Genomic DNA, 13,968 nt, shown 5'->3' on the forward strand with positions numbered 1-13,968 from the left:
CCAAGTAGCTGGGACTACAGACACACGCCACCACGCCCAGCTAATTTTTGTATTTTTAGTAGAGACAGGGTTTCACCATGTTGGCCAGGCTGGTCTCAATCTCTTGACCTCACAGTCTGCCTGCCTCAGCCTCCCAAAGTGCTGGGATTACAGGCATGAACCTCCTTGCCTGGCCGTTAATTTTTTTCTTTTTAAGACAGGGTATCAGGCCGGGCGCAGTGGCTCACGCCTGTAATCCCAGCACTTTGGGAGGCCGAGGCGGGTGGATCACGAGGTCAGGAGATCGAGACCATCCTGGCTAACACAGTGAAACCCCGTCTCTACTAAAAATACAAAAAATTAGCCGGGCGAGGTGGCGGGCGCCTGCAGTCCCAGCTACTCGGGAGGCTGAGGCAGGAGAATGGCGTGAACCCCGGGGGAGCGGAGCCTGCAGTGAGCCGAGATCGCGCCACTGCACTCCAGCCTGGGCGACAGCGAGACTCCGTCTCAAAAAAAAAAAAAAAAAGACAGGGTATCTCTCTGTTGCCCAGGCTGGAATACAGTGGTGTGATCATGGCTCACTGCAGCCTCAACCTCCCAGGCTCAAGCAATTCTCCCACCTCAGCCTCCCTATGAATAGCTGGGATTACAGACACATGCCACCATGCCCAGCTAATTTTTTATTTCTTGTAGAGTCAGGGTCTCACTCTGTTGCCCAAGCTGGTGTCAAAGTCCTGAGCTCAAGTGATCCTCCTGCTTCAGCCTCCCAAAATGCTGGCATTACAGGTGTGAGTGACTGTCGTGCCTGGCCTGGTTTTCTTTACCAGAGGACTTGACTTCCCAGAACCTTTAGTAGTCATCTGTATTGTGACTCTTCCCCAGAGGGTGACACAATTTCTGCAGTGTGCCTCTATGACCACACCTCTCATATCAAGAGGGAGAGACTATGGAAAACAAAGCAGTCCACGTTTGTTTTTATTAATCAAGACAGCGAACAGTGCCCACAATCTACCATAGGTACCTAGAATACCTAAGTCTCATTTTGGGCATTTCACATAGCTCAGACTTAAAAATGATTTCAGGCCGGGTGCGGTGGCTCACGCCTGTAATCCCAGCACTTTGGGAAGCCAAGGCGGGTGGATCACTTGAGGTCAGGAGTTCGAGACCATCCTGGCTAACACAGTGAAACCCCGTCTTTACTAAAAATACAAAAATTAGCCGGGCGTGGTGGCGTGTGCCTGTAATCCCAGCTACTCGGGAGGCTGAGGCAGAATCACTTGAACACAGGAAGCGGAGGTTACAGTGAGCCGAGATTGTGCCACTGCACTCCAGCCTGGGTGACAGAGGGAGAATCCATCTCAAAAAAAAAAAAAAGTGATTTCAAAGATATTTAGGCAGCCCCCTACCTCATGGGAAGGCTCATTTCACTTTTGTTTGGCTCCAGTGTTATGGCTTGAGACCCTGGAACTTATCAGGACAAACAGGCCCAGTTCTTAGTTCCCCCAAATGTCTTAGTCTCTATAATCCCTCACCATCCGGATGTTTTGCCTGTAAATACCCTTTGGTTTGTCAGTGTCATCGTTAAAGTGAGTCCTCAGGAGTGACTATAATGCGTTGTCTTAATTGCAGAAAGCACACCATAGCATATCTTGTATGTTTTTGATGCAGCCTAAGATTTCATGAGCTCTTTTAGCAGCTGTAGCATACTGTGGTTTGCTCAGCTAAACTCGTGGTCAACTATAATCCCTTATGAATTGCTATGAAGCCCAATATCCCTCTTGCCGAACTACTTCCAAGAGATGTTACAACAGTTGTGTGGCCACATGAGTTTGGGAAATGCTGCTTGGCATGTAGTAAGAACTTAACAAGTGAGAGGTTATTATTCCTGTGACCATCTGTGATGGCAGACAACTTGTCTTATTCCCCCATCACCCAGCATAGTGCCTGATGCACATGGTACCATAATTCTACCGGTAAATGTTGGTGGCATTAATAAAAGTGGGGCTGTGTCTGGCAGCAAATTCCATCTTGTTACCTGTCCTCGCTTGTATAGGTAATCGTGCATTTTGCCTCCATCACTTACACGCTAGCTTCCAGGCCTAGCTTCTCCATTCACAGGTGTGACAACTGTGCATTCTGATGCCTCATCTAAGATAAGCTTTGTCCAGATTCACAAGCCTGAGTCTCATTGTTTTCTGCTAGTTCTCACTGATTTTTTTTTTTTTTTTTTTTGAGACAAAGTCTTACTCTGTCACCCAGGCTGGAGTGCGATGGCGCCATCTTGGCTCACTGCAACATCTGCTTCCCCAGTTCAAGCGATTCTCCTGCATTAGTCTCCCAAGTAGCTGGGATTACAGGCGTGCACCACCAGCCCAGCTAATTTTGTATTTTTAGTAGAGACAGGGTTTCACCATGTTGCCCAGGCTGGTCTCGAACTCCTGACCTCAGAGGATCCGCCCGCCTTAGCCTTCCAAAGTGCTGGGATTACAGGCATGAGCCACCGCACCTAGCACTCACTGATCGTATTCTCTTTCAAAGTCTTTTTCTGTCAGGCTTTCTTCTCAATTTTCCCCCCATTCTAAGAACCTTGCATCCCTTCTAAAAAAATGGGATAGACCGGGCTTGGTGGCTCACACCTGTAATCCCAGCACTTTGGGAGGCCGAGGCGGGCAGATCACGAGGTCAGGAGATCTAGACCATCCTGGCTAACACAGTGAAACCCCGTCTCTACTAAAAATACAAAAAATTAGCCAGGCATGGGTAGCACGTGCCTGTAGTCCCAGCTACTCGGGAGGCTGAGGCAGGAGAATCGCTTGAACCCAGGAGATGGAGGTTGCAGTGAGCCAAGATCACGCCACTGCACTCCAGCCTGGGTGACAGAGCGAGACTCTGTCTCAAAAAAAAAAAAAAAAAAAAAAAGGAATAAAGAGGCATTCTCCCACCCTTTTGTCATTTCTACTTGCCAAAAAACAACAACAAAATTAGAACATAAAATGAGCCACTCTTCCGGGCAAAAACAAACAAAAATAAAATTTCACACACCCTGCAGGTCACCAAAGCCATTCCTTGGGTGTGTACATGTTTGTGTGCATGTGTATGTGCTTTTTTTTAATGCTTTTTTCTTTTTTTTTTTTTTTTTTTGATACGGAGTTTCGCTATTGTCACCCAGGCTGGAGTGCAATGGCACAATCTTGGCTCACTGCAACCTCCGCCTCCTGGGTTCAAGCGATTCTCCTGCCTCAGCCTCCTGCGTAGCTGGGACTACAAGCATGCACTATACCCAGCTAATTTTTGTATTTTTCATAGAGACGGGGTTTCACCATGTTGGCCAGGCTGGTCTCGAACTCCTGACCTCAGGTGATCTGCCCACCTTAGCTTCCCAAAGTGCTGGGATTACAGGCATGAGCCACCGCACCCGGCCTTTTTTTTTTTTTTTTTTTTTTTTTGAGACAAAGTCTTACTCTCGCCCAGGCTGGAGTGCAGTGGTGTGATCTCGCCTCACCGCAACCTCCACCTGCTGGGTTCAAGCGATTCTCCTGCCTCAGCCTCCCAAGTAGCTGGGACTACTGGCACATGCCAGCACATCGGCTAATTTTTGTATTTTTTGCAGAGATGCGATTTCACCGTATTGCCCAGGCTGGTCTCAAACTCCTGACCTTGCATTCCTCCTGCCTTGGCCTCCCAAAGCACTAGGACTACAGACGTAGGCCACCATTCCTGGCCCATTTTGCTTTTATTTAGTTTTGTTTTTTGTATTCAACCCTCAAGATTTTTATTTAATTTCTCTGAAGCGAGCACAGTTATCAATGGATTATTATTATTATTATTATTATTATTATTATTATTATTATTATTTTGAAACACAAACTTACGGAAAAATTGGAGGTACAACATAAAGAACTTTTCTCCAAATCACTTGAAACCTAATGTTGCATCATTCCCAAATGCTGTAGCGTTTTACAAACATTCTCCTACATGACCACAGTGTGCCCATCGAAATCAGGAAATGATCATTTATGCATTATTACCATCTCACTCTCAGACCCTATTGAGGTTTTTCCATTCGTCCCAATAATGTCCTTTTTAGCAAAAGAGCCCAGTTCACACTCACAGGTTACATTTGGTTTTCATGTCTCATCAGTCTCCTTCTGTCTGTTGCATGCTGTCTGGTGGCACATACAGCCATTTGTCCCATTACTGTTCATACTTGGGTCATTTGATACAGGTGGTGTTTGCCAGATTTCTTGACTGTAAAGTTACTCTTTTCCTCTTTGAATGTAATTAGTATTTTGCTGGGATGTGCTTTGAAACTGTGAATATTCTATTCATCAGACTTTCCATGTATTTATATTTGTACAGACTCATGCAGTGGTCTGTAATTTTGATGCTCTAATTTTGATGCTCAAATTATTACCAATTTGAGGCCAGCCATGGTGACTCACACCTGTAATCCCAGCACTTTGGGAGGCCTAGTTGGGAGGATCACTTGAGCCCAGGAGTTCAAGACTAGCCTGGGCAACATGGTGAAACCTCATCTCTACAAAAAATTAGTCGGGCATAGCCGGGCGTGGTGGTGGGTGCCTGTGATCCCAGCTACTCAGGAGGCTGAGGCAGGAGAATTGCTTGAACCTGGGAGGCAGAAATTTCAGTGAGCCAAGATCGCGCCACTGCACTCCAGCCTGGGTGACAGAGTGAGACTCCGTCTCAAAAAAAAAAAAACAAATTAGCAAGGCATGGTGGCATGTGCCTGTAGTCTCAGCTACCCGGGAGGCTGAGGCAGAAGCATCACCTGGGCTGGTGAGATCAAGGCTACAGTGAGCCATGTTCACACCACTGCACTCTGGCCTGGATGACAGAGTGAGACCCTGTCTCAAAAAAAAAAAAAATAATAATTACCAATTTGGCCAATGGGAGACTATTCAAGCTGACTTGTGTCTTTCTAACTCGTCCCCATCATTTCTTCACACGTTTCCTTGCTTTCTGGCACAAGATAGTGTTCTTCCTCTGCTCTAACCCAGGAATCAGCCATTTCCCCAAGGAGCTCTGGATCCTTTTAGTGGAAAGTCTAAATCTTGGTATTTAGAAAGCAAGATCTGGATGCCAGGTGTGCTCATTGCCATTGGGGTGCCACTGCTCTGCATGCTGTCAGTGGACACAGCCAGGGAATGTGCGTGTGCTCATTTCTGTGTGGAATGAAAACCATGTGTTCACGGTGGTACCTCATGACGGGGGTCATTTTCATTTTGTCCCTTTCCATGTTTGTAACTCTCCCCTCTGATGGTGAGAAACCTGGTTTCTACTATCTTTAATGTTTTTACTTATTCCCCATGCATGTGGCTGATCTGTCATTTTTGCTGCCACTCACTCCTCTGCTCAAACACCCTTCTCTCCCTGCTTGGTTCTCACTCTCCATTCCAGGCCACCCCCCTCTGTGGACACTTACCTCACCCACTTGGGCACCAACACATCACACCAGGTGATTCTAATAGGTAGCCAGGTTTGAGAACCACCGAGAGTTTTCAGGTTGAACTGCACTTCAATCTTTTTATCAAGCATTTCCCATCCCATTGCTAACTCTTACTGGTTACTAGTTATTAGCAAGCTGCCAAACATTCTCTTTCATAAGGAACAACAGCCACAATGCTTGCTTCTCACTGCTGGAAAGCATTTAATCCTCTTGAGAAACAGCAAGTGATTGGTGGAGTCCTGGCTCTGCTTCTGGTTTCCCAGGTTGATTATGCTAGTTTCATAACAATGCCATGTTTTCTTCTACCGAGAGCAGTATTGGTATCATTAAGGTACCAAGAAATGCTGAGGTTCCATTGGTATTCTGTAACTTGTATTTTGCTGCTACGGGGAAGATAGCTGTTAGGTTTATCCTGTTGTTAGCTTTCAATTCTAAAGTGAATACGGGCTGGGTGCGGTGGCTCACGCCTGTAATCCCAGCACTTTGGGAGGCCGAGGCAGGCAGATCATGAGGTCAGGAGTTTGAGACCAGCCAGGCCAACATGGTGAAACCCCGTCTCTACTAAAAATACAAAAATTAGCTGGGCATGGTGGCGGGCACCTGTAATCCCAGCTACTCGGGAGGCTGAGGCAAGAGAATTGCTGGAACCCAGGAGGCGGAGGTTGCAGTGAGCTGAGATCACACCACTGCACTCCAACCTCGGCAACAGAGCAAGACTCCGTGTCAAAAAAAAAAATTGTTAAAGCCAATATGAACCCCCTCTGAACCCCACTCAGCTTTGAAAGTGCTTTTGCAAATCATCTACTCCAGTCCCCTCTACAACAAATAACCCCTGCGTGCACTTGTCTGTGTGCGTTCTCAAATGTGTTCTTGTCTGTCTGCTTTTTATTCATTTTTAATTTTGCCTTTTTCCACTGTTCTAATTTGCCTTTCTTTAAAAGTGTGAAGGAAGAAGTGTTCTGGAGGAACTACTTTTACCGCGTCTCCCTGATTAAGCAGTCAGCCCAGCTCACCGCCCTGGCCGCCCAACAGCAGGCCGCAGGGAAGGAGGAGAAGAGCAATGGCAGAGAGCAGGATTTGCCGCTGGCAGGTACGTTCTGGGTAGAAGACAGCACTCTACAGAAAAAGTTGTTCTTAGAGACTCAAATGAGCTTGACCTCTTATACATACCAGAAATGTCATTGCCTTAGGGAAAAATTCTTTTCCTCCCAGAGGAAATCTTCATTTTTCTCTTACTGCCTTCTCTCTAACCCAGCTCACACATGTCTTCCCCAAGCTTTCCTTTACTTTGCTTATCTCCTTTCTCATTCCTTGTTTTTATTTTTGTTTTTTTTTTAGACACGGGTCTCACTATGTTGCCCAGGCTGTCCTCAAACTCCTAGACTCAAGCGAACCTCCTGCCTCAGCTTCCCAAGTAGCTGGGACTTACAGGCATGAGCCACTGTGCCTGGCGAGTTTTTTTTTCTTTTTATTTCTCTCTCAAACATCCATCATCTTCCCCACCTCTCATTTTTGGCCCTTAACCATGTGATTCTTTATACTTCTGTCCTCCACTCTGATTCAGTCGCCTCCTTTTTGTTTGTTTCAACCTGATGTTTCTCCAGTGCATGTAGTCTGTAGAGCAGAACAAAGCTCCATTCCACTCCAAGTTACAAGGATCTATCTAGTTCTGAGCTAGGCACTGATGAACATTGGACTCATTGTGACACTAACTTACCCCTGGTTGTGGGAATGTGTTTTATAATAAGGGCAGCTGTTTGAAATCTGTAATAATTAAAAGAAGAAACACATTCTGTGTCATTTTAAATTTTTAGTGAGTAACTGCTGTGTATAGTAGGTACTCATTACAGCTGGACATTTATCCCACAAGAAGCGGCGTGATTTAATTCACGGAATTTTAAATGATTACGCAAAACAGCATGTCCTGAGCTACAGGTTATACAGAATACTAGGACAGGATCTGACACTGCTGTTAGTGTCAGGGAAATGGAGTGAAGTTGCTTTACACAGGAAAATTTGTCATTTTGTAAATCAATGTTAACATGCATCCCAATTGTCTGTCATTCTTTAGCATTTATGTTAATTTTGTTGGAAAATGCCATTTTGCCAAATACTGCCTTGTTTAACAAAATGGACTTATGACAGTATTCCATAAAGACTGCCTTTTTCTAGCACTCATATCAGCAGGCAAACTTGATAAATAACTTAATTCTCATTATTCTAAAAAAGTACAGAACTATTCTTCAATGAATTTTGCTAACACTGTAATTAAAAATTATTTCCTGCTGGAAATTTTATATAAGGAGATATGTATTGAATATGATGACATGTTAAAAATATCCCCAGGAGGCTGAGGCAGGAGGATCACTTGAGCCCAGAAGTTCGAGTCCAGCCTGGGCAACATAGTGACATGCCATGTCTAAAAATAAATAAATGAATAGATAGGTAGATAGATAGATAGATAAAAATATCCCCAAAGTAAGAGGTTGAGATGGTTTCACCATGGCTGTTTCTTAGAACTTAAGAAAAGCTGAAAGCATAACATAAAAATTCATTTCTGAAAATTATTTAGTATCATAATACTTGTGGATATTTTACTGTGATTATAATATGTATTCAGAACTGAACCAAGCAATTATTGTCTCTCTTATTCTCACTTCTTAGAGGCAGTACGGCCCAAAACGCCACCCGTTGTAATCAAATCTCAGCTTAAAACTCAAGAGGTAATCCAGTTTTACATTGTACCTAGTAGTTGATATCTGGAAATAAAGTAACTGTGTTAACTCTTTCTGATACCATTTAAAACTATGTATGAATATGGGTTTGGAAGAAGCAGCATCTGGTACTTGAATAGTCAAGGAACTACGGCTGAGACTTGAGGACGATATACTGGCATATGTAATTCTAGATGTGCTCATCAGGGATTGGAGAGAACGGTTGGAGTGATTCAAACTGTGAGAATAATAGCCTCAGGTGGTAACTCATGTAGTTACCAAGCAACTGCAAGTTAGAAGCTTGGAGAGCAGTGCTCATTGTCTTACAGCTCGTGGAGAAAAGAAATAAAAATAGCACGGCATTAAATTGTGAGACAATAGCAAACCAGAATAACACAAACGTCGCTTAGCAAACCATTTCAAGAGCTCATTTGTTGCATTTCAGGATGAGGAAGAAATTTCTACTAGCCCAGGTGTTTCTGAGTTTGTCAGTGATGCCTTCGATGCCTGTAACCTAAATCAGGAAGATCTAAGGAAAGAAATGGAGCAACTAGTGCTTGACAAAAAGCAAGAGGAGACAGCCGGACTGGAAGGTAAAAAAACAAAACAAATCAAAGCAAAGAAAATATTTGTCTCCCTAATTCCAAAGCTAATTGTAGAAAATTGTTATTCTGAAGCCAGTGCACAAAAATGTGTTGTAAGTTTTGCATCAAAATTGATTCTTGCCAGAGGCGGTGGCTCACGCTTGTAATCCCAGCACTTTGGGAGGCCGAGGCGGGCCGATCACGAGGTCAGGAGATCGAGACCATCCTGGCTAACACGGTGAAACCCCATCTCTACTAAAAATACAAAAAACATTAGCCAGGCGTGGTGGTGGGCGCCTGTAGTCCCAGCTATTCGGAAGGCTGAGGCAGGAGAATGGCATGAACCTGGGAGGCGGAGCTTGCAGTGAGCCGAGATGGCGCCACTGCACTCCAGCCTGGGCGACAGAGCGAGACTCTGCCTCAAAAATAAATAAATAAATAAATAAATAAATAATAAATTTTTGGCCCTGATGCAGTGGCTCACGTCTATAATTCCAGCTACTCTGGAGGAAGCTGAGGCGGGACAATTACTTGAACCCGGGAGGCAGAGGTTGCAGTGAGCCGAGATCACGCCACTGCACTCCAGCCTGGGTGACAGAGCAAGACTTCGGGCCGGGCGCGGTGGCTCACGCTTGTAATCCCAGCACTTTGGGAGGCCGAGGCGGGCGGATCACGAGGTCAGGAGATCAAGACCACGGTGAAACCCCGTCTCTACTAAAAATACAAAAAAAAATTAGCCGGGCGTGGTGGCGGGCGCCTGTAGTCCCAGCTACTCGGAGAGGCTGAGGCAGGAGAATGGCGGGAACCCGGGAGGCGGAGCTTGCAGTGAGCCGAGATTGCACCACTGCACTCCAGCCTGGGCGACAGAGCGAGACTCCGTCTCAAAAAAAAAAAAAAAAAAAAAAAAAAGACTTCGTCTCAAAATAATAATAATAATAATAAATTTTTAAAAGCTGGCATTCTGCTTGACTGTAGACATGTACATGGAAGATTCTTTTCCCAGCTGCTGCATGCCAAAAAAGCATTGCTTCTGGGAAGGAGCAGGCTGCTTTTGAAAACCAGTTTTCTTTTTGAGATAGGGTCTCACTCTGTCACCCAGGCTGAAGTGCAATAGTGCCATCATAGCTCACTGCAGCCCTAAACTCCTAGGCTCACACCATCCACCCACCTCAGGCTCCAATGTAGCTGGGACTACAGGCGTGTGCCACCACACCAGGCTAATTTTTTAAATTTTTTGTAGAGATGGGGTCTTGCCATATTGCCCCAGGCTGATCTCCAACTCTTGGGCTCAAGCAGTCCTCCCACCTCAGTGTCTCTAAGTGCTCTAAGTGCTAGTATTATAGGTATGTGCCACCACGCCCAGCCCAACAGTCTTTTTTTTTTTTGAGATGGAGTCTCACCCTGTCACCCAGGCTGGAGTGCAGTGGTGCAGTCACAGCTCACTACAACCTCCACCTCCTGGATTCAAGCGATTCTCCTGCCTCAGCCTCCCAAGTAGCTGGGACTATAGGCACGCACCACCACACCTGGCTAATTTTTGTATTTTTTGTATCGTTATGTTGGCAGGCTGGTCTCAAACTCCTGGCCTCAAGTGATCTGTCTGCCTCGGCCTCCCAAAGTGCTGGGATTACAGGCATGAGCCAACATGCCTGGCCCCAATAGTCTTTTATATATTATATGTCTTGGCTCCAGGACTAAATTGTAAGCTCCCCAAGGGCAGTTACACATTGTCTTTCTGTCCCCCTACAGTACCTAATGTGGAACTTAGCACTCAGTAAGCACGCTAATAAATATTTGTGAAATTGGTGGCTTCCTGCACAACACAGGGTGTCTTTTCCTTTGAGGTTGCTGCTGTAGAACGATTAAAGCATTTCATTTTTGTTTTCGCTATAGCTAAGTTTAAGGTTTATTTTTAAAGACAGGCTGGGCGCGGTGGTTCAGGCCTGTAATCCCAGCACTTTGGGAGGCTGAGGCGGGCGGATCACGAGGTCAGGAGATCAAGACCATCCTGGCTAACATGGTGAAACCCTGTCTCTACTAAAAATACAAAAAAAAAAATTAGCCTGGTGTGGTGGTGGGTGCCTGTAGTCCCAGCTACTCGGGAGGCTGAGGCAGCAGAATGGCGTGAACCCAGGAAGCAGAGCTTGCAGTGACCCAAGATCATGCCACTGCACTCCAGCCTGGGCAACAGAGCAAGACTCCGTCTCAAAAAAAAAAAAAAAAAAAAAAAATTAGCCAGGCGTGGTGGCGGGTACCTGTAATCCCAGCTACTCGGGAGGCTGAGGCAGGAGAATTGCTTGAACCCGGGAGGCAGAGGTTGCAATGAGCCGAGACCACACCATTGCACTCCAGCCTGGGCGACAGAGTGAGACTCTGTCTCAAAAAAAAAAAAAAAAAAAGAATCTTAGCTTTACTTTTTAAATAGCCAGTTTGTTTTCTCACCATTTTATAACATTACATAGCAGATGTATTATCCTACACACACAGAGGTATATTGAGTGTCCATGTGGAAAGTTGCAGCTCTAAATCTCAGCGCGGAAGACCAGTGTGAGAGCTCCAGTCAGAACACCATGAGAGAGTCCAGGCTGACTTCAGACCCCAGTGTCTGTCTCCACTCTTAAGGAGACAGCTCTTTGTCTGTATAGTGGTTAAGCATAGACTGTGGAGCCTGCAGATGTGGTTTATCTTTCGCTGTCAAACAGTGTGATCTTGGGCAAGTTGCTTAACCTCTCCTAAGTCTCCATTTCCCTATCTATAAGATGTGGCAAATAGTAATACCTTGTCCATGGACTGTTCCAAGGATGAAAAGCGTGATACATAGAAAGCAGTTGGGCCAGTGCCCAGCTCAGTAAGTGCTCAATAAACATTAGCTGCTTTTGCTACCATCATCATCATTGGTAGTGGTAAAAATTAACTTGCAACCAAATATTAATTATCAATTATCCATTTAAATAAAAGGAAAAGCAGAGGCATAGGGAAAGGAAAATAACAGCCAAAATATATTGATGACATCTGATACCTTTGCTTCTACATTAACAGATTTATCTTTCTAATTGTATTTATCCTTGGTCACTGTTAAAATTTACTGAGTTTTTCTGAGCACACATAGTAGTGAAGCCTGAGATACTAAAAATTACGGCAGCTAGGACCTTACGTAGGTAATTGAGATGGACCAAATTGTGAACACCAGCATTATGAATTCAGAGAGAATCTTTTTCTTCTCCTTTGTTTCTTTTAGAGGATTCTGCAGATTGGGAAAAAGAACTGCAGCAGGAACTTCAAGAATATGAAGTGGTGACAGAATCTGAAAAACGAGATGAAAACTGGGATAAGGAAATAGAGAAAATGCTTCAAGAGGAAAATTAGCTGTTCCTGAAATAGAAGAATAATTCTTAACAGTCTGCAAACTGACATTAAATTCTAGATGTTGACGCTTACGGAATCAGAAGGCATAAAAGAGTATAATTTTATGAAATTCAAAATTATTCTTTTTTCAAGTTGAAACTTGCCTCTTCTACTTTAAAAAAGTATATAGAACAGTTACTTCTAATAATCAGAAAGAGGTGTTTTGTAGAACATTTCTTTAATATAAATAAAGTTAGAGATGTCTTCGTAGGCAGTATGGCTATCTTTGCCACAGAAACATAAGTAAAATTTTAGAGTTCTGTTTTCCATGAGGTCAGAAATATAATTTATTCCTCAGTCATGGTTTTCTAAATATCTGTACTCCACATTGCATTTTAATTGATATGTGGGTGTTAAAGTACCTACTTAATGGGTTGATTACTATCAAAATGACCAAATTATACCAAAGAACTTAAGAGGAAGCAATTTCAGAACTATTCGCCTGCCAAGTATTTTCTAAAATTCCACCTGAAAGCCAAAAGATAAAATAAATAAGTTGATTTTAATGATATAAGCATCACAGAATTTTACATTAAGAAATACTGTGCAGGCCATGCGTGGTGGCTCAGGCCTGTAATCCCAGCACTTTGGGAGGCCAAGGTGGGCAAATCACCAGAGGTCAGGAGTTTGAGACCAGCCTTGCCAACATAGTGAAACCCTGTCTCTACTAAAAATACAAAAATTAACCGGGCATGGTGACGGGCACCTGTAATCCCAGCTACTAGGGAGGCTGAGGCGGGAGAATCTCTTGAACCCGGGAGGCAGAGGTTGCAGTGAGCTGAGATCGCGCCACTGCACTCCAGCCTGGGCAATAGAGCGAGATTCAGTCTCAAAAAAAAAAAAAAAAAGCTGTGCGAAAATATTTGTTTTTCTCTGGGGCCTTTTCTTTCTTTCCTTTTTAAACTATACCAGAAATTTTACATCACAGTTTTTATACAAAGTAGGACCTTCCATACTTTTTGTATTATAATAACCTTCAGAAGCCCATTCCCCTTAAAGTCTGTTGTTCTTGTTTTAATCATCACCACATATAAATGTTTTAGCTTTGTCTTAAACCGTGAGTCTTCATAAAATTGTGTTCCTCCGAGTTCACCTTCTAGGACTTTATTGATTAATCCTTCTCTTTCTGCTACACCAGCAGACACATGTTCATAGAATATGATTATTTTTAAAGAACAAGGTGAGGAGGCTGAGGCAGGAGAATCGCTTGAACCCGGGAGGTGGAGGTTGCAGTGAGCTGAGATCACGCCACTGCACTCCAGGCTGGGTGACAGAGTGAGACTCCGTCTCAAAAATAAATGAATGAATGAATGAATGAATGAACGAACGAACAAGGTGGTTTAATGTCAGAAAACTTCCTAAGCATTTGCTCCCCAAACCTTTCATGTTTTTCAAGAAGGCTTTATTACATAAAGGGGAATAGAATTAAAATGTTTCTTTATAAGAAAAATATACAGGCCGGGCGCGGTGGCTCACGCTTGTAATCCCAGCACTTTGGGAGGCTGAGGCGGGCGGATCACGAGGTCAGGAGATCGAGGCCATCCTGGCTAACACAGTGAAACCCCGTCTCTACTAAAAAATACAAAAAAAATTAGCCGAGCGTGGTGGCGGGCGCCTGTAGTCCCAGCTACTCGGAGAGGCTGAGGCAGGAGAATGGCGTGAACCCGGGAGGCGGAGCTTGCAGTGAGCCGAGATTGCGCCACTGCACTCCAGCCTGGGCGACAGAGCGAGACTCCATCTCAAAAAAAAAAAAAAAGAAAAGAAAAATAGACATACTTGTGTTCTTGCCCCATTAAAACTAGTCAGTAGTCCTTTGGCA

The 13,968-nt window shown here is 44.4% G+C and overlaps 1 protein-coding gene across 2 annotated transcripts in view; it reads left to right on the forward strand.

The window, feature by feature from the left end:
• The window catches only part of SYAP1 (synapse associated protein 1), a 44,039-nt gene extending 30,571 nt beyond the window's left edge, over window positions 1–13,468 (forward strand). For both annotated transcript variants that reach the window (XM_055269383.2, XM_055269382.2), the window contains exons 6-9: window positions 6,388–6,536; window positions 8,111–8,169; window positions 8,606–8,753; window positions 11,983–13,468. In XM_055269383.2, the coding sequence (XP_055125358.1) occupies window positions 6,388–6,536; window positions 8,111–8,169; window positions 8,606–8,753; window positions 11,983–12,110 (484 nt within the window). In that variant the 3' untranslated portion in view covers window positions 12,111–13,468. The remainder of the gene's footprint in view (window positions 1–6,387; window positions 6,537–8,110; window positions 8,170–8,605; window positions 8,754–11,982) is intronic.
• The last annotated feature ends 500 nt before the right edge of the window (window positions 13,469–13,968 follow it).

This window comes from Symphalangus syndactylus, chromosome X, assembly GCF_028878055.3.
Source record: "Symphalangus syndactylus isolate Jambi chromosome X, NHGRI_mSymSyn1-v2.1_pri, whole genome shotgun sequence".
Lineage (NCBI taxonomy): Eukaryota > Metazoa > Chordata > Mammalia > Primates > Hylobatidae > Symphalangus > Symphalangus syndactylus.